General features: G+C 37.1%; 1 protein-coding gene across 1 annotated transcript in view; it reads left to right on the forward strand.

The window, feature by feature from the left end:
- The first annotated feature begins 1,155 nt into the window (after window positions 1–1,155).
- Window positions 1,156–21,813, forward strand: part of LOC104496443 (histone deacetylase 9-like) — a 137,657-nt gene continuing 116,999 nt past the window's right edge. The window contains exons 1-3 of the mRNA XM_010139563.1: window positions 1,156–1,344; window positions 8,957–9,077; window positions 14,576–14,625. Of these exons, the coding sequence (XP_010137865.1) occupies window positions 1,156–1,344; window positions 8,957–9,077; window positions 14,576–14,625 (360 nt within the window). The remainder of the gene's footprint in view (window positions 1,345–8,956; window positions 9,078–14,575; window positions 14,626–21,813) is intronic.

Here is a 21,813-nt window from a genome sequence, read left to right on the forward strand (position 1 = left end):
TTATCTCAGAACCTTAACTTTGCATTGCCCACAATGTATACGCACTCATTCAGCAGAGTTTTTAAACACTTCGTTAAAGTTCCAGATCCATTCAAGAACTTTGCTAAATAAGGATGATACTGAGCATGTTGTTGAATCTGGACTTTAGTTTTGTATTTTCTTCACTGACCAACTTTCAAATAGCAGGCTAACACAATTTTCCCAAAACTCTGTTGGCATCCCCAGTAGTGGTGGTACATAAGACAGAGTTTTAGAATGCCAAGTTTTGCAGCTTGGAGAAACTGTTAATTTGAGTCCCTTTCAACTGTAAGGGGAGGAAAAATCCAAATGTTTCCCAAATAAAATGGTTCACAGGGGTAAGAAAAATATTTTTTGTTCCAGACATTTCTGAGGGAAATGCAAACAAGTAAATAAATAAAATATTTTTTCAGTGTTTCAGACTTGGTTTGAAAGCCTTGAAAATTGAGGTTGGCTAGGCCTGCTCACTAAAGTTTTTCTTTTGCTCCCAATACACAGCTACAGAGCAATGTGATATTGATAGCTGTCCCGTATAAAGTTGTTCTGTCCTTGAATAAATGAGCATAGAAAATTCAAAAAGAACCTTGCAGTCTAACAACAGGATTTGGTCTTAATTGAATAGTGGGTTGAGCTTTTCTTTTTAATGAAAAAAGACTCTGGCTGACTGCTGAAACTTTCATCTGGTATGCTTTGAGTTCTGGAATTAATATAGTATTACTTGAACAGTATAAATACAGAGTGGCATTTCAAAATCTATTTTAAAAGGTTTTTCTGAATGATTTTCCTTACACTGCTGTAAATATATAACTTTTTGTTGTTGTATGTAGATTAATAGCCTTAACTGACCTTAACAGAGAAAGAGAAAACAAGTGATTCAGTAACAGGACTGATTTTTTTCTAGCTGTAAAAGATTTAAAAAGACACCACCCAACCTCCTTTCTTCATTACAGTTGATTGTATTTATTAGTATAATTTCTTGAGAATTCATTTTTGCCTTATCAATATCACAAGATGTACCCTGTATGTCAAAATTCAGAGTCTCTCAGAGGACATGGGAATTAAGATCCAGATTTTTCATCTTGCTCTAACTGTCAAGTAAAATCCAGCTGAGCTATAGCATGCATGACACGTAACCGTATGACTTGCATTTGTTTCGCTTACTGTTTCTTATTGTGCTATCTTTATGCTGAAGGTGTTGTGTACGACAGTCTGATGCTGAAGCACCAGTGTATGTGTGGCAACTATGCTAATCACCCTGAACACGCTGGGAGGATCCAAAGCATCTGGTCAAGGCTGCAAGAAACTGGGTTGCTAAACAAGTGTGAGGTAATAAAAAATAAAGACCAGGTATTTGACTTGTTAAACTAAAAGGCAAATTTATTAAACCCTAAATCCTTCTGTAATAAGAGAGTATTTTGTCTTAGGAATTACTGTGAACTTAACTGACAATACTAAAATAACGCACTTTAGGAAAGTATGCTTCCCAAACAGAAAACAAATCATTTACACAATGAAGGTCATTTAACAACATGTATCGGAATATAAAATTCAGACATGACTGTGTTCCTCACCTTGATATAAGAAGGTAGACAAAAAGTAGGCAAACTTCAAAAATGCAATCCTTTCAATAGCACAGTTCTTTCTCAAGCAACTAAGGATTTTACTTCTGTAGTAGCATAGAGCACTGTTTTGTTTTTAATGTAGGTTGTATCACTCCATAGGAACATTGCATCTTGTCTTATTTCAGACTCTCAAGTCTGTTTTCATAGCATTTTTGTTTGCCTGGTGTACAATGGGTACCTCGTCAAAACAGGAGACATTGAAATGCCATCTTCTATACAGTATCAGAGCAAATGTTGTACTTTCTTTCATTTTGTTTTCCCTCACAAAATTGCGTATTGAAACATCATGCTTGAATCAAATATGGTCTCTAAGGTTCATATATGACTTCAGTTACTGAAAAACAGCCTTTTCCCCCCATTAACTGCTTCCCATGAGTTGTTCAGCACTGTCAACATCTGCAGAAGCCTGTGGAAGATGAGGGTGCTTACTTCATTGCAGCACAAGTTAACAAAGTTCAACACAATTTTGCTCATGTTTTGCAGGCTCCCAAAATTGCCAAGGTTCCTATGCTCTGTTTTCTATAATTATTTTTTCTTGAAATACTTAGGTTTTTAAAAACTCAAAGAAAAGGTGCAATAGGTCCTTTTGATCAGCTATTAGTGATTGTGCATATGTATCATACTGGGTCATGAGATACTGCTAGCAGTGTAAGTGGATTTGTTGTATACACTCATCTAACTAGATGGCAGCTCTCTAAAAGGCTAATTCTTTTTTTTTTAGCTCAGGTAATTTTTTTAATCTTCAGAGAGACTTTCTTTCAGCAAGGCCCTTAAGGCCTCATATCACGTGAGTGATTTCAGTAGTGGGATCACATATTTAAGGAGTTAGAAAAACCCACAGCCAAGTGCTTTACTAAAATAAAGCTGCAAGTCGCCTTCTTGACTCAGGACCCGTTTTATAAAGGCAAAAAAGATAAAAAAATAAGTAAAACACAATGTGCTACTATGTATTGCTTTCTTCTGTAATAAATACTTATAGCTGAACAGTAAATTGTGTGGATCTGCAGGATGAAATCTGTACAGATCTGTGTGGATCTCCAAATAGGAAAGGTGGTATAGGTTATTCTGAGGTGCATGCAGTCCAGTAGTTTCCTGAAAGATTTAAAATTTCCTCTTACAGCTCTGCAATTTCAAAACTGAAATATAGCCTATTACGTCATGCAAAATCCTGTCAGTAGGCAGAGAGGAAATAAGTCACTTCATGTTGAATGGCAATCGGTTAATTTTGTCTGCCATTGTGTGCTTTGAAATGAGGTTGGAATGTGAAATGAGCTCTCTCCAGATGTAAATTCTGATGATAAAACTTTGAGGAAATGCAGTGTGAAGCTGGTGCATAAATCTGGTGTTTACCTTAACCCTCTTATGTAGCTAAAGACAGGATTATATTTGATGATGCAATCTGTCCTTTACTTAGGTACATGGTTTAGGGACCCTGGCAGTGCAGCGTGAACAGTTGTACTCAGTGATCTTAACAGTCTCTTCCAGCCAGATGATTCTGTGATTCTGTGACTCTGTGATTCACTGAACTCTTGCTCGACATCAAACACGTCCTTAAATCTCACTTTTCAAAATAAGGAAGGCGCTGCAGTGATTCACTTAACTGGTGCTCTGATTCTTTAGAAAAATTATTCAGCTGAATACATGTCCTGTGTCGCTAAAGGAGTGGTTATTGCACTCATCAATAAATTATAGGCTACCATTAAGCTGCATTCTGGAATATACCGTACTGAGGATGTAGAGTCAAAACATCACAAGCAACTGCACTATCTCCTCTCCTGTCTCCTGAATGCCCCCTCATGGACATCAACATCTTTAAATACAATTTCCCACATTTTCTGTCAGAAGGAGTGGGAAGCTTGCTGGGCAGGTTTTGCGATGTGCGCTGCCTCACGCACCAAGTCTGAAGGGCAGCTTAGGAACAGCAACCTGCAACACTCACTTATGAAATCCTCTGCGATAACTGTGAACCTTCTTTTTTTCTCTTTTACTAAAACAATAGTGCCACAAAAGGGCTGCAGTCCCACTCTTTGTCTGATGAGGAGATTCGGGATCAGAGCTAGTTCAGTCAGAGGTAGCTCAGATCTTGTTACCTGGCAATATGTGCATCTTTAGCCATGGGCTTGTACAAAGGGGCCCTCCCTGTTTTCTTAATCTAACGAGAAACACTTATGAAAATGAACAATCTATATCTATATAGCCTTTGTTGTCTATACGAGGGAGCAAATCATGTAGTGCAGATTAATCCCTCTCACACAGCTCAGGCCTGTGGCACTGTAGAGACGACAGGCCAAGTGCTCTGACTGGGCATGGGATGACAGAAGTCATATGTACTGGGCTGACACCGTGCTTGCTGCAGTTAATAGAATAATTTAGGGAGATTAACCTAGACAATCTATTGCCTCTGTATATTGCTCATATTGCTCCCATATATACCATTTTTAAAATATGACTTGGGAAAATCCTTTCAAGGTTTGACCACAGTACTCACGGCTGTGTCTTCATTAACTGTCAATAAAATGTGCCTGGGACTGTTCACCATTGAGGCCAGCTGGCATGGAAAGGCCCATGTTCATACTACGAGGAATGCTTCCTGGCCCATGCCAGTGACCAAACCATGTCTGGGAGTTGTTTGGGAGAGTACTAGTTGCTGCTTAGCCAAAACGGTGTGAAGGACCACTCTAGCAATTTAATAGTACAGATGATTGTGTTCCTCTGCCCGGGAATGTTTCCTGGCACTGCTTAATTTACTGCTGCAGACACAGCCAAAAGGATTTGCTTCTCCAGACTGTATTTTGTCTTTCTAGCCATAGATATTTGAGCTCTAGAGTTATTCAAACAATGGTTTAGTGGATTTTTTGCTAAATTGAGAAACTAGTTATAGCTTTCAGAATTCTTTTTTTAATCATATCACTCTTCCAAATAGATAGATTACTTCCCCAAGACAGAGGGGAAAGGCATTCTGACCATGTCTGGCCCTGGAGAGCTGAATTTGAGATCAGTCTCTGACTGAGTCCAGGGCAAGAGAGTGAAGCAATTTACCCCATAGTAGACTTTTTTATAGTCTTGGTACATATGTATTGGAAAAACAAAATTCAGACATAATATTTTTGCATTAGTTTAAAAGTTTAGTGTGTGTTTACTGAAATAACTATTCTGTGTTTGTTAGAGGCTGCAATATGTAGACCAGACAGTTATCAAATGCAGGACCAGATCAGGACAGCTGAATGATGTGAAGATTGGCACAAACCCAAAAAGCATTATCTTTTTTGTGCAATTTCTCTTGGTAAAGAGCAATGCATGGCTGCCCTACCTTTGGGACAGAAAATGGACTAAATTATGTTTTGGTAGTGGTGTCTGCTTTCTACTTGTTCTAGGGAGAGGAAGTATTTACATAACTCCTTTGGGGCCCATAATTTCTGCACACATGGCTGACACTAGGCTACACTGATCAGCACAGTTTTAGAGAAAAATAGAAGAGTGTAGACATGGTCCTACTTTGTGCCCCCACCTCTAATTCCTGTAGGGATTGTGGTCCAACAACATTTTTCTTTTCAACCTGGAATTTGATTTGAATTTTGATAGTTTTCTGGATTAGGGAGACAGCTCACATCTCATGGACTGAAAGGGAGAAAACGGAAGTTCGTCTTTAAGAGCAATAGTGTTGAACAGATCCAGCTTAGGTACAAAAGGACCAAAACTCATGAAGAGAGTAAGTGCATCACTGTGTGGTTGCATGCGCGTCAGAGGCACGCTTGCAGTTCCACATAACAGAGAGAGAGCAAGTGATGTGTGTGTACTGACTGGCAAAAGATTTATGTAATCTGTTTTTTTAAAAACAACAACAATAACAAAACAAACAAACAAAACCCCAAGAGAATTAAACAAATATGAGACATTCCAGAATAGCAGGAAAATCTCTGAAGACCCTGTTTACAAACTAGATAGCCAAAGGGAATTTCAGAGACATTATCTCCAAGCAATTAGCTGCAGTAAAGGCAATAGACATCTTACACTGAGAGAAAGTGAGAAATATTCCTTGAGGTAGGTCAACAATTACTGTTAGTTTAAAGTTAGAGAAAAGCAGGCAGTGTCATCTTTGTCCTTTTGAATTTCTGTCTGAGCAAGAGTTCAGTCTGCCGAAAGCCTAATCAGAATCTCCTGGTTAATAGATATTATCTGTGTGAAAATTTAATGGTCTATTTCAATAAGAAGACCAGATCAGACCTCTTTGACCTTAAATTCTGTGAAAGGCGAAAGCATTTTCCCATTGTAGGATGAAAAACTTTGTAGTTCTAGATTGATTTTTTTTTTAAGCATTCAGGTCTAGTATCCTGAGATGTATAAATGTCTGTATTGATGAGGGAACAGCATGTGTCAGAGAAGAAAACCAACACAGAAATTGTCACACACATTAGAAAAAGATGACTTGAATTCTACTAAGAATGTAGTAAGTAGATCAATGGACGTAGTGTTCAAATCCCCCTGAATGAAACAAATACTGTTTATACATTCACCTATGCTATTTCTCCTTTTTCATTGGCTTTATGTCAATTTTCTGCTTTCTACTACATTTTAGGCTTTTGATACTACCATGGCAGATGAAAATGAAGAAAGACAGTTTAAAGTAAAAAAGATGTGATTAAAAGTGTATGTCCAAAGTCAGACAAATGCATATGTTATGCTGTCTGATAACTTATGCCAGTGAGAGTCAGAAACTATCAGTTTGCATAACTGAAGTTACATGATTCCAGATTCTGGCAACAGACTTATGACTTGCTTTTTTAGACCTGCTAAATCCTGACATCACTGTGTAAGAAGAATTGTTCTTAGCAATTATTACAGGCAATTTTTAATATAAATTAATTTTTCCTCTATGTAGAGCCTTAGAGAGTTGGAATTTTCATGAAGGAACAGTAAATGAGGAGGTGGGAATGCAGAAAGAACGCAGTCATGTGCACCATTTACCTTTCTCTTCACTCCTAATATTTACTGAGTACATGTGCTTGCTGACACTCAAGGTTAGAGCTGGAGAAGCCATGGAGAAGGAGCTGCTCTGAGCTGTACCAGCCCTGCTAGTTCAGTTGTTTCATTTCGAGGACCTCACTGCTGGGAACAGCCTAGAGTGGCATGTCCTGTTTGGCGCTACTTGATTTCTGCACCAAGCCTGTTTCTGTACAACCTGGTTTTGCCCTAGAGAATCTGGCTGCAAATATTGGGTAGTAGGTAGCTCATTGGCAAAATATTTTGGAGATGCCATTTCCAGATCCTACCCTGTTAGTGCAAGTTACTACAGGATATCAGAGAGCTGCCCACTGTAAAATGATGTCTAGCTGTGGATCTTTTTATAGTGAAAGAGATAGGGCATTTAACATCACTTCTAAAAAAAAGCAAGGCAATTAACTCTCTTAGACATCTCTTAAAAAGTTTTTGTATAACCTCTTTCCTTATACAATTTTATTAGCTGTTCTAAAAGCCAGCTTCCCTTCCCAGTTTTGCTGCAGCATATTGATTATATAGATTTTAAAGCAGCTTATTAGAAACATAGACTTAATGAGAATGGATGCATGAATACATGTTACCAGTCACCTCACTTGTGAAGAAAAACATTTCATCTGACCCAGAAGAACCATTACAGAGTTTACTGACTCCGTGAAGTAACATAATGTGCTGATTTTGATTGTGTAACTGTGTGTTGAAAGGATGTGAGTGCAGTGCTACAAATTCTCATATGAGACTGGGAGAGGCTTGAAGAATTAGAAATGAAAAAGGGTTTATTAAGTCATTTAGTTCTTGGATCATTCCCTAAAATGTTTTTTTCCACTGCTGTGTCCAGTCAATTTTCAAAGACTGCAAGAAACAGGGCTGCCACCATTTCCCTAAGGGGGAGCTTGTTCCACAGTCATCTAGATCTAACTATTAGGACATTTTTCCTGATTAGTGAGAAAAAATTGCTACTGCTTGACTCAGTATAAACTATACATGTTTTTTCTAGGCAGCTCCTTTCTTTTACAGTGCACATTCTCTTTAGTATTTATATTGCTTTCTCCTCCTCATGAAGAGGTTGGTGCTTTCCAATGTGCATGAGTAGGTGACGGATATAATAAGAATTACAATTTAACCTCTAAGAAAACTCAGAGAGAATTGAGTGGCATTTCTGTAACAGGTTAATCTGTTTATTAAAACCAGGATTGTCTATTTAGATAACTGCTGTACCCATTATCTGAAGACCTTGACAGTCAGACAGATCCACAGTCTACATTGTGAGAGGTTTTGCCCCAGGTGTTCATAAGGACCAGATCTGCAAACAGAGTCCAAGACCCTAAAACTAAGCTGTTTTCTCTCCACATTATCCAATATCAACAGTAAATATGATCTTGGGACCAGAACTTTGTTGACAGTGCTGATTATTATGCTCAAACCTAAATAAAAATCTGCTTCATGTTGCTGTGTCTGCAAAGGCTGTGCAGCACCATGGCAAGGAGAGAAGTAAATATTTTTATGACAAGCTGTAACTCCAAATATATACAAGGAAGAGATCTGCTGAATAAGAAAGTGCTAGTTTTATCTTTTCTTCCTTCTTTCCTATCTTCCTTCCTTCCTAAGCTGATTAAATTTCTACGGATTTATAGAAAGACTTCACAGATTTTTCACACTTATTTAAGTGGGGAGAGCACAGGCTGGAGAAACACTTAAAGATACAAACTCCACTTAGAAAAACATAAGGAAGAAAATAAGTCAGCATGTGTAACAGCAAAAGTGATCAAGGGATATTGAACATACATTAAAGAAATAAAAATATATAGAAATATTTTATTAAAGCATTAAAACTTCAATTTTCTCCTCCCTGGCTCTCCTCACTGTGATCATACTCTTCCTAGCAGCATAAATCACAAGTACTAGTGATTCAAAGAACATTAATCCCCATGCAGAACACATCTGCCTCTTACAGGTGTGAAAAAGTTTTTGCTCTTTAAACTAGAATTTTTCTAACCAGATTTCTTACTTAAGAAATATTTCCCCTCTTGGTTTATATCTCTTTATAGAATGTAGAAAAGTAGCAGAATCTTTCCTTTTTCTTTTATGTGAAACCCTGTACTAACTCTGCTAAGACTTAAGTGAAGCATTTGTGATAAACCACACATGCATTTGTTTTTCATGTAGCATTACTTTAATAAACAAATCAGTGTCACATTCCTGCATGACGCAATTTCAACCCATTATTAATCATACTAAATGTTATTTCACTCCTTTACTTTTTTTTTTCCTCTCTAAATATTGTCAGTGGAATATTGTAGACCTCTGCTGTTTTCTTTCAGCGAATTCGAGGTCGAAAAGCCAGTCTGGAGGAAATACAGCTGGTTCACTCTGAACATCATTCACTGCTGTATGGCACCAGCCCCCTGAACAGACAGAAGCTGGACCCCAGGAAACTCCTAGGTCTGTACAGGCCTCTATTCTACTGAGAACAGCACATTCCAGCACTGTCATTAGTCATAGCTGGTGTCAGTTTAAAACACTTGGCAAGCAGTGTGACAAAAATTCACTTTTTCCAAATGCATTGCTATGTGGAAGGAGAACGTTACAATGGAAGCCAAATATAGATTAGCGAAATGCAAAGGCTGGAAAGCAGCAATAGAATTTTCTCCTCATTCACTTCAAAAATCATCAAAGCGTTAACTCTTTACTGTAATTTGTTCTCCACAGGAGACCAATGGAAATTTTGAACATGGTTGGTCTTCTGTCTCCTTGTGTTCTTTAATTTTAAACCAGGAGTTTAAGATACACTTGCTTGTCAGAATTGCTTTGCTGTTCTCATTTGCTTTATTTCAATTATTTCAGCCATGCTGAGTGCAGATCCCATGCCTAAGTCTTGCTAATAAGTGAACTTTATTTTAATATCTTCTCATTATGCAGGATGTGATATCTTTCTGAATAACAGGGGGAGGGAAAAATACATTAAAGTATGAAATAGATACGTGGCTGTACGGAATAGCAGGAAACTGGCAGTATTTTCCCATCAAATATCTTCATGCGCAGCAAACACTCAGTATATACTTTCAATACTAGAAAACTAGGGTTAAACAGAGGTCTGCCATGAGTGTAGCATGAAGCATATCTGCTTGTCAGACCTGCTACAGAGAACCTGAAAGAAAACACATGAAAAGTAGTGCATTTTGGAAATAATCTGTGAGTGAAATCCTGTCCTTTACATCCCTGCACACTGGATGCAACACTAATTCTCAGCTATTTTTGTAACACTTATTCTAAGATGTGGAGTTTTTCCTAAATGTAATGAAACCCAATCCAAACAAAAACAATACTAGCCATTAAAAAAAAATTGCTACCACCATTCTAGTAATACACAGCAATTATTTTGCTTTGGAAACTAATGTTAAGAGTTTCTTCTGTAAGGCATATTGTTGCTTCAATGAGTCATAAAAGCAGATAAGAAAAATGGCTTGATCACAGTTACTCAAGTTTATACATCTAAGAAGATGTTGCCAAGGCAACATCAAAACTGAAAAATACCTACAGTGTGATAGATTCTCAGGAGCTTGAATTTCCAAGATAGGAAAATCCCCCTTGTGAAAAATGAAAAAAAAAACCCCAAACCAAAAAAAAACCAACCCAAAAAAGTGTTTCCAAGCAAAAGCTCTGAATTCCTGCAAAATTAAAATTTGGAAACATTTTGATATGAATTCATCAACATAGTAAAAATGTTCCATTTTGATAGTCAAACATTTCATTTAAATTTTGTTGGGTTTGATTCATTTCATTTTAATTTTCATATTATTTAATATACCATACATGGATATAAAATATTGTTCCCATTTTGGATCTCAGTGCTTGACTAGCGTATGGGATCCAGTGTGTAGCTGCAGCTATGAGGTGAAAAAACAGAAGGGACCCAGGTATCCTCACTGTGTTTATGCCAAGATCTTTACTTGACATCTTTTGCCTTTTTCACTTGACACTTAGTCCAAAACATTTAGTTTGTAAGTTTATATAAAGATCACACTCCTAGCATATATTCTGAGAGTATTCTTGGCTTAATTCACTTTTCCCTGTTTCTAAGATGTTTTCTTGTGGCATCTCACATGGCTTTTTACCAAGACAACAATCAATGAAACGTTATTCCCACATGCTTTCAAATATGCCTGTTTTCTGACTGGAAAATCTAATCATTTGGTCTTCCAGACTCTTGTATAAAGGAACTTAAGTGTCTCTTACATTTTTCCAAAACATAGCGTGACTCTTCCACCTTTCATTTTCCCCAGTTCAGTGAGGCTGAACCTAACCAATCATCTTGATATTAAAATTAACATCTTGGTATAGTACAGAAATTCAAAATGATGTGTAGCAAAGGAGAAAACTCTAAAGGAAGTGTTTCTCATCAAAAATGTCATCAATAGCAACATCATCTGATAAAACATTTCTATTTCAATGCAAGTGCATTTTTTTTTCTTGTTCCATCAAATTATGGCTTTGCATCTCAGTGAAAAGGAGGACCAAACTATTCCTTTCCTTACTCCTCTACCCACCCAAAAAGACAGAGGCTCCATTTGTTCTCCACCTGTGCCCTAGAAAGCGGTTTTTTTCACTGTCCTTCTTTAGAAGAGTACATCTGCTTTGCTTGAACCTGCCTGGTTCTTTACAAGCAGAAAAGAAACACAGGAATGAAATTTTGGGTCTAGAAATGTGCTACTTGTCAATAAATGCTTGTTTCAGTGTCTGTCTTCAGGAAAAACACTCTGTTCTGGAAGACTGCAGGACAAAACAGTGTAAGCTACTGGAATCAGCGAGAATTATGCACACAGTTATCATTCACATATTCTTAATGTTTCAGAGTATAAACTGTCTTGGACTCTTGGCTTTATTTTCCCTGCATCAGGACCTACAAATGCAACTATTGAAAATGATCACTTCCACTCCCACGCTGTGGCATTGTTAAGCTTTTGACTGCTTCTCTTTAAGTGCGGTGCATTAAGCAACATGTTATGCTGTGCAGTGTTGCACAATGTTGTCTTGACATGAAGGAAACTAATACGCAGATTACGTGTCACATCACATTAGTTTCATGTGGCAGAATACAACCTTCCGTATCTCTTTGAATAAGGTAGAACAGTTATTAAACTGATCTTCCATATTTGTTTATTTTTTCCCTCTCCAACTATAATTAAGAATGTGTTTCTAAAAATCAAGTTTCCAATTATTTCAAGTTTCTAAAAGTGAGAAATATACTGTCAACACATCCCTGACAGTGAGGCAGTATTTGGAGTACAACTGACAGATTCATTCACAGAGCATACGTGAAATTGAAATTTTAAGTTAGTGAAAAAACAACCACTTAGCAGAAATGGTGTCATTCTTGAGGAACAATACTGAAAACAATCAGGTTCCTCAAACTGACCCTTTTAACAACAAAATGCAGTTTTAAATTTTTTATTTTTTTGAAAGAGAGTTTTTGCCATCACTTCTCTGGCTCATCAGACTCTCTGTTCAATTGTCAACCTTCTAAGCACCTTCCTTGACTTCTGTAGGGGTCTTGATGTCAATCAGGGATGGGTGACTCAGCATCTGATTTGACTAAACCAGCTTCTACTGTCTTTGTAGGTTGAAATTTCAGAATACAAATGTTGGATAATTTTTCTGGCTTTATCAGTAAATTATTGTACTAAATCTTATCTAAAAGGTCTTTTTTCTTAAGTGATTTGCTGGTGACTACAAATTCTGTCATGATGCAAAGCCAAAAATGTACAATTATTTAAAATTTGTCTTCCATCTTACTTGAAGTGTCCCAATATCTTTTTTTATTATTATTATGGAGGTCTCCTGGAGTGTGGAAGGGTGTTACTGGAAAATGACTGCTATTTACCAAGACCTGCTCAGACACCAACTCCAAACATCATGGGAAATTCTCACATATATTCATTCTGAGGGTTTGCTTTCTGCAACTGATTTTCACTTTTGGCAGAGTGTTGTGAGTTCTTCTCTTTTTGTGAGGCCAGCTAAGTGATGGTCTCTCTCTCGGTGGAACCTTTTCCTGCTGTTTGTTTCATGAAATCTCAATGTTTTTCCTGTTCTGCAAAGTCTGTTACCTGCTTTGTTTTTTTTTTTTACTATCTTGTTATAAGAAGTGAGTATCCTGGCAAGTTTCTTGATACATTGAAAAGGATTTGTGCTTGTTTCCCCCTGGTTTAGTACTATCTGTTGATTGATTTCACCGTCCTTCCTCACCATCTGCTTTTCTGTTTTCACTTTGTGTTTATTGTTTTTAACAGTGTTTACCATGCACAATGTGCCCGGCTGCAGGGAGGTGAATGAGAATTCATCTGTTCTCTCTTACATCCCAACTCTGCAGTGGAATTTAAGAAAAAAACCTAGTCATTCAATATTCTAAATATGCCTTCTTTTATCTCAGATTACAACTTATGTTTCTGTTAATATCTCCTGGCACATTAACAGCACTGATTTTTTAGTTATCTGCTCAAGACTTCCTGATTTTCCCCACAGTAAAAAGTGAAAAATTGCTGTTTGCATAATTGCTGGATCTGCTTAGCAAGAGATCTGGAAACTCCTCCTGTACCTCTACTCTGACAATCTTCTACAGCCAACATTTCTTTGCAGGTCTGGGGCCATTAGGACTCACAGTATGAGAATACTCTGCATAGCTGCTGCACCTGCATTTCCCCTGGTAGCTCCACAGGAGGTTTTGTTTGGCTTCTCTCACACACTGTGCAAGCTGATCAAAGGCCTCTAGTCATTTAAAAACGTATCTTGGATTTTACTCAACGTGTAAAGCACTTTCTTCATCTCAGACCTTGCAGTCTGGTCTCTACTACTTCAAAGATGATGGCTTATAATTGTCTTTATGCATTTCACTGGCACCTGCTAAACATGAGTAACTGCAGCATACACCCCTTCCATAACAATGGGTGGCTCCTCTAGGTAACTTTAGTGATTCACTATCTAATGTTTCCTCCAGATGGCAAAGTTACAAAGTGAGTTCTGTGATACTGCAGGGGAAAAGCTTATGTTCTCTTCCACAGCTGCCTTAGGATCAGATTACATACTGGGATAGGAACTGCATCAAATCCTGAGATCCTTACCAGTTTTCATGTTGTCCTTATCAAGACAAACAGTGAGTTTAGTGGTAAAAAAAAAAAAAAAAAAAAGGGAGTATAAATATTAAGATAAAACCTAAGCTAATACATAAGCTAATATATAGAGCAAAATGAGCTAGAAATTAGGCTCTAAAGCTTATTAAATTTTTGTTCCTTTTAGTAGAATGTATTTGCTGAGTAATACTGAAACTAGTATTTTATTTTATGGTTTTAGAATATTAATATTTTCATTAATGGTACGTAAATGAAAGGAACAGCATTTTTGCTTAGATAGGAAGACTGAGGCTATAATTTTCAAAGAAGAAACTTTTTTTGATAGATGACATTAATTAATTAGTTATCACTTTCATGTAAGCTTAATGAAGTTCCCTCTGTTGTCAGTGAAAAGCCACAGGCACTTCTCAATTGTAATTCAACCTATCAAACTTCTAGGCTGGGTAGAGGTGCCTATCTCATGCCACTGGCAGTAGGAGAAGCCAAGATGATTCACTTAGACAAGCTGCTTATTAGTAACGGATATCAGGATGATTAGTTGCCTTAGTTCAGAATGACTTTCTGTAGAGATTTTGTTATCATACTCCTTTGAACTACTGCTTAGCAATGTTAAGATTTTTCGCTGTCGCAAAAGAGTACCTGAAATGTCCCATGGCTGATTTGCTTTCTAAGGACTATTTATTTTTTATTCTAATATATAGCATTTTCATTGTGTGATACTGAAATCTGAATTACAGTAAAGAGTGGTTACTGTTCCAGTATTTAAATGTCTTTGATAAATGATGCTTACTGGTTTTTTTTTTCTTTAACATATAGGAAACCTGTCTCAAAAACTCTTTTCCTTGTTGCCTTGTGGGGGACTTGGGGTAAGTAGATGATTCTTCTCTAGAGGGACAGCATGCAACATCTGTGTTCGTTCATGAATTTAGCATTATTACATTATCAGTTCAAAGCCTTCAGAAGCTGATAAAAATGTAGAGATGAAACCTGAGCCATTATCATACTGCGATTTCAAAGACGCAGAAGACAGTACATTACAACAAGTATATGGAACAGTTAGAAAGGAACATATTTTGTAATGATGTGCACATTTCTTAGTTGTTCCACTTTGGGTTTTTTACATGAGCACTGTTTTTGAAGAGAGTAACATGGGTGCAATTGTTATAGCAGAATGAGCTTTGGAGAAGCTCTTTTGTGTACTGTTGAAAAGTAAATATAGGTTCGCATTTCTCAGAAAGGACAAAAAAATTAGCACAGCTAACATTTAGCATGAGAATTGCTCACTAGCTCCTAGATGATAACTTGGGTGTTGTTAAACTAGTAAATTTTTAGAGTATTTTAATGTCCTGTTTTGAAATGGATTCATTCTGAAATACAAGCTTGTATTAGGACACAGTAGACAAAAATCTGCAGAAAAAAATCTGTTGCAACACTATGTAAAATGATTAATCTAAATTACTGAAAACCGTGAAGAATGGAGAATTTTTACTTATGTTGGTATCACGCTCCTATTAAATTCTAATGAAGATAATACCAGGGAGAAATATTTTTCACATACAGGTGTTTTTCATGCAAAAGTATTCTACACTTTTGGTCCAGATGGCCTCATTATTACTGTTGTCAGCAATATCAAAGTGGGATGATGATATTACTAAATATTGAGGGGCTAGCTGGGTGATGCATGTTTTAGTTCCCTTCCACTGTTCCTGAGTATGCAGGAGTAAAGCTATAGTGTCTGTAGGGCACCTTCCAATGCAAGCTTCTAACGTTTTACTTTAATCCTTCACAAAGGTTAAATTCCGTACTGAACTGGTCTTGTTTATAGTGGGAGTTTATTATAAGATACCTGACAGAAGAAATACTCATTTTGTAAGATTTTAACACATGAAAATGAAAAATTCCATTTAAGCTTTCAGTATTTAGTAATTTTTGAGGATTTCTGAACAAAAAGTTAAGGAAATAAGAATCAGGAAGTGGTAATCATTCCAGCTCCTCTACATTGAACTTAGCTTGCTGAGGATTCTGCATAAAATTTGGAACTTGGCGACTAGCAGCTTGCTGATTTTGAAACTGTAAGCGGATCAGCTAGCTTTACACATTGATACGTAGGCATGCATGTCCACATGCACCTCCGTGCACTGCTGTGTGCACATACGCACACACATACATATATGTACACATTTCTGTATTAAAAATGCATTTTTGACACTGTTGTTGCAGTTATTAAGAAGTTGAGAGAAAATTGAACAAGAGATTAACAGAGTTGAGAAAGGATGTTGTTCAGGCTCCTGAGTAAAGAGGATATAAAATTCCCTGAGAAATCTTCTTTAGTTAAGTAAATAGGACCATTGTATGCTTTAAAGTATAAGATTTTTCTATGAAACAAGTTATTGTGGTGTTAATATATGAAAACTGATGTGCTTTGAAATCCTTATAATAGTGGAAATATGTTGTCCATTCTAAAGCTAATGCAAATCGGAAATGCTCAGTATAACTTCATTTTTTAAATTGTTTAAATTTATCCAGTTTTTAAGTCCATTTGGTTTATTTCTTATTTAAAATCACGAAAATTTGATTAAAGAACATGTTGTAGAAATGGATCTTTTATTTATTTTTTTTCTACTTGGTTTGTCTTTTTACATATTATTATTGTCAGGCTTGCTGTGGGGCTCTTTTAAAGGAATGGGTTATGACCTTTTTCAAGGTAAATAATCAGATTAGGAGCTCTCTTTCTGCAATATTTAGCTGTCTTAGTTAAGATGAGCTGTGGGAAAAGGAGCTGCTTCAAACCATGGAAAGCAATTCTTAAGTTTACTTTCAAAAGTGATGGTGGAAAGAGAAGCATTGCTGCTTGGTAGCTTTCAACTTTATTAACGGTTATAAAGCAGAAATCAATGTAAAGCAGTAAGAGTAGTTCATGCAAAGATTTTACGGAAGGATGGAAGAATTAATTTTTTTGTTTGTTTGTTCACGTATATTTTCTTGCTTTCATGCTGGCTCACTTGTTTCCTAAAGAGTACAGTGAGAAAGTATTAAGAAAAGAAAAAAAAAAATTCCATTCTTGCAGGAGGCTTTATGGCTGCCTCTTGAACGATGATTTTCAAAGCTCTTTGATCCTATTGTCTTCTAACCATATGGGGACCTTGCTGGCTGTTATTCTATTATTATTTGGATTAATGGTTAGACTACTCACACAGGGAATGGGAAACCTAGACTCATTTCTGTCCACTAACAGGCTGTATTTAATATCAGAGACCCCATCTCTTAGTGAATGTTGTTACCACTGAGAGGACAAAATGGAGACTGCTCTTGGAGCATGATCATCCGATGGGCTATAAAGACTTTATCGGGATGAGTTTGGGACGGCTTGCATTGTTCACAAACAATGGTCCAACTAATCTCTGTAACCTTGAATTCTGCTATATTACTGATTTTGTTGTTATCTCAGATCAAACAGCACCAGTAAACTGCAGTCAAGATCAGGGATCCTCTTCTTTGGACATTACTTAGAGTTACAGTAAAAGAAAACCATTTTCAAGAATTTCGAAAAGCAAACAAGAGGCAGAGTCCTCTAATATTTAAGTAATGTTTTCAAATCCTGTTTCATCATAGCTCTAAATCTTTTGTACCAGTGCAAAATGCATGTAAAGCTACTGATTACAGATTTTGTAAACATTTTCCATCAATATGCATTTCCTTTCAAGTAGCGATAGGGACTGATTATGTCAGGGTCATTGGCAAATTTGGCTTGGTATATGTTAGGCTTTCAGAAGAAATCAAACACTAAACTTTATAGTTTCAAAAGAAGCTATATAAGTAACAATTAGCTCTCTTACCTAAAAGCGCACAGTTGTTTCATCCTGACAGCCAAATTGAACAGATCTGAGAGAGAAAGAAAAAAAGTTGACTAAATCTAACCTCTTAAATTTGCCCATTGGAGGTTTTCTTTCAATGATGATTAGTTTCTTATCAGAGGACTATCCAGGGTCAGCAGTGTAAGGTCAGAGGACCTCCCTCTTGCGATAATACTTCTTATGCTTTTTTTCAAGCTTAGTGTTGTTCCAGAACCAACTGTTGTCAAAGATTGCTAATACCGGGGGATGAAATTCCTTATGTTGGAGAGACTAGCAGCCAGCAGTTTTAATAACAGGAGATGGTTCCTTCCAGCTGGTCAGAGGTTTGGAATGTGAAAAGTTTTCCAGGAGAGGTGGGTAGTTTGCAGGTGAAGTGGCCAAACGGGGAGAATAATCACAAATTACTTTGTGGTTCTCTGGATTATCAGACCGTTCCACAATTTTTCATCTGTAAATAGCCACTAGAGCTATAAGTGATCATTTGATCAATGCACCCATCTATTGCAATTTTTACCTTTCTGTTGTGCTGTAAAAATGACAGTAAGAGAGAGATCTACTTTTAATGGGAATAAGTTTTATCTCCTTGCCTCAGTCTGTCACTAAAAATAGTGATTGTTTTCCTGCCTGTTTGACCTGCTGCTGTGTGAAGAAATCTTGAAGTAATTTCTCAGCCATATTTTTTTGTCTAGTTGATAGGCAAAAAAACCCACAAAAGCAAAGAAGAGCAGGCTTTTATGATAATGTCATCATCAGCTCCCAGCTTCAAACACTTCCGCGGCTTTTGAATTGTCATTTATAACTTGGAACTGAACTGACCCATAATTCCCTTGATGCATTTAGAGAAATTGATAACAGACTGCTTCTTTTATGGCTCAGAGGAGGCAACTCCAATCACATCACTATTGGCAGTCAATATTATTTTCTGACATGGTTGTAAAAGTATAAAGGGGCTTATGGCATTTGTTTAGATGAGGAATGGGCTCTCAAGCTGTGCTGGGGTTTATGAGTCCAGATTACTGAGAAGCAAAGGGAATATGATGTTTGCAAACAGGATATGATTTTATTTAAGTTTGGGTTTCATACGTTGTTCCCTGGGGATTGTCCTGCAGACAGAAGAGAATTTCACTTTTATCATATGAAATTTGGCAGTTATCCAATCCCCCCTGCTCTGCCTCCACCCTCAGAAGACACTGCTCCAAACCTGTAGTACAAAGTCAGAACTTTAAATTACAGGAGAACACCATCCTGCAAGAAATCAGACTTTAGCAGAACAGTTATTTAGTGAGCTGAACAGAGTGGTTCATGGGCTAAATATTGACCCATCTGAAGGGCCAAGAATGGCTTGTACATATTACAGAAGGTCTGTTACACTTCCTCTAATTTTGCTGTTGTAGCAGTGTAATAGAGATGAGATTTTCTGCAGGGATAAGCTGGTCTTGTTCCATTAACTGAAGTGTGGATTAAATCTTTCATATAATGAATTTTTCTATTCATGTTGTCCTCTAACTATCAAAAAAAGAAATTTAAAGTTATAAAATCTCTCTATAAGAGAGTAAGTTTCGTAAGTTTTTTAAAGTTTTATAAAACTTACAAAATATTAATATTTTCTGAATATTGAATTGCTCCCTGGCATTCCTTGCTGTGGTTGCCAGAGAGTACTGTTTTTTGTCCTGACCACACAGGAAGAAAAGCAAAATTTCACTAGTATACAACTTCAGTAAGTCGTTCAGGCAAAAAATTATTTTCTGCTGCTTCCGATTCTTCCCTTGATCTTCTCAGTCTGGTCCCAGGAAGAATTTTCAGCCTGTATACAATATGACTCTTCATTTCTCTTTTTTGTATAATATCTAATGGTATCAATCTGGTTCTATTACCATGGTATGATAGTGTTAAAATTAAGATGTTGGCAATGACATTCTCTCCTTGTAGGAAATTTTAGACTCCAGGTTGCTTAGGGGGTCTCTCCTTATATCTGCATGAAAATCTGGCTGTAGAGAAATCAGACTGCCTATGGTTTGAGCACTCAGATTGAACACCACCTGCTCACAGATGCCCCCTATACCCCAGGCTGTACCAAAATAGATATAGTCCTTTCATTACATCTACCAAAAATATGTCTGTTTCCTGGCGTGGGGAAACCAATCTGTTATTCCTAGAAGCTCATCTACTCAATACGATGTCTTCCGTTGTGAAATCATTAATATACCGTGCTGCAAATATATTCATCTATTAATTTAAACTACATACCTGAGTCATCTTATTAGCCCTCAGAAATTTGCCAGTTATAACACTTCGAAGCAATTTGGGGGAGACTTCTGAGAATAAAGGACTTTTTACCTCATAAACCCTTCTAGCAGCTAGACTATCCTTAAAGAAATTTCAAGATTTAATCAAAACAACCTCACAGGCACATTATACTTTGATATATTTTGCATGACTATTTAGAACTCACAGTTACACAACGTTGACTGTCTGATATTTGCTGCAGAGATCATCAAAATACGTAATCAAAAATGTCATCTGCTCCAAGGCACGACTTAAGGCCAGTGGAGATGGAACTGGAATGAGGGCTGGAGGTTTGTCATCCCAGAGCATTCAAGGAGCTGCACGCTCAGTCACTTAGTGCGGTTCCAGGTGAAATTATTTAGGCTACCCACAGGATGAGGGCATGAGGATGTACTGTACTCCCAGCTGTGCTGGTGAACACAATTTTTAGGTGGTATACCCCACCACTTCTGGTAAGTCATGAGAGCCAGCTGTTTCAGTGGTCTATGTTTTGCAGGGATAGACCAACTAACATTACACTTTAGTCAAGCTCTCTAATGCATAGAGAATTGTGGGCTCTTTTGCTGAGAAGCTCACAGCTTCCTTGAGTAGGCAAACTAAAGAAGAAATAAGGAAATGAGATTAAATACTGCACATTTACTTCTTTTTGATTCAGAACAACAATTCTCTGAAGACTCACTTGTCCAGCTTCATGTACCTAATTTTAGAAAAATTACTGATACAGCCAAAGCAGGACCCTGACTGCCCTTGCGGATAAAACTGATGGAGAGCCATATGCATCACTAGAGTGGAAGTCAGTCCACCTCAGAAGAACTGACTGGAGGTGCTTGATTTCCTTTATTGACAGGGACTTGAAGAAACTAAGTTCCTAACTATAGGCACATAAATTTTAGGGAAAAAAACCCCAAAACCCAAACAACTGTGATAACATGAATCTGGATAATCAGAGCAGAAAATAGCTATTTTTCCTTTACTGAGGAACAGAGAATTCATCTCCAGATCTGGAATGTGCAACAGTGTTGATTCTGGACAGAAAGGGGATGCTGCATTTAGCATATCAATACCCTGGCCACAATCAAAAAACAAACAAACGAACAAACAAACAAATCTTCAAACTAAAGGGCAGGTATTTTGTCCTATACTTATCCTCTCATGGCACTGAAGTGGCCCTGTGCCATCCACCAAAGAAGAGCTTGATGTTTAGACCAGTGAGAGGCAAAGCTGTCAACTGAGAGACATAGTTTCTTGGCATTGCTGCAGGCACAACAGAATGCTTTAGAATAGTCACAGGCTGCTGATACTTGCATCAGGCAAGGATTGAAAACTGAGGAGTGGTAATCTGTCAACTCACCAAATACAGAATTTGGTCCCTCAGATTATTTTTTTGCCCTTTTTAACAAAAGACCTTTTTTCCTCAGATAAAAAAAGATACACAGAAAATTATTATGAAGATAATGAACTACCATGAAGTCATATCTTTTAAGGTTTTACTTTTGTCCATATTGTGCATTTCCTAAAAACTCGTGTTGCAAAAGGCCGTCAAAGAAGCCTTCTTGATCGCCAGAAGAGGAAACAATATATATATACACACATACACACATATGTTAAATGTAAATAGAGAAATAGTACCATATACAATTTACTAATACTATTCATTCTCCCCAAGACTTAATCACACACACACATATGGATTTGACGGGAATTCTGTAACTAAAGCAGAATTTGCATTTACACTTTAAAAACACATCGCGTGTTTATTGATAGAATTTAGCCCCCAGGATGGACAGAAAAGCTCTCTGAAGAGGAGATGTTCATGTGTGGCTTGTCTGAATAAACACAAGGTTCTAGCATAGCTCTGTGGTGGTCTCTAACATAAAGATCATCCACACCCAAAGAGAAAGCTGAAATGTTATA

The sequence above is a fragment of the Buceros rhinoceros genome, unplaced genomic scaffold (assembly GCF_000710305.1).
Source record: "Buceros rhinoceros silvestris isolate BGI_N320 unplaced genomic scaffold, ASM71030v1 scaffold32887, whole genome shotgun sequence".
Taxonomy (NCBI): Eukaryota; Metazoa; Chordata; class Aves; order Bucerotiformes; family Bucerotidae; genus Buceros; species Buceros rhinoceros.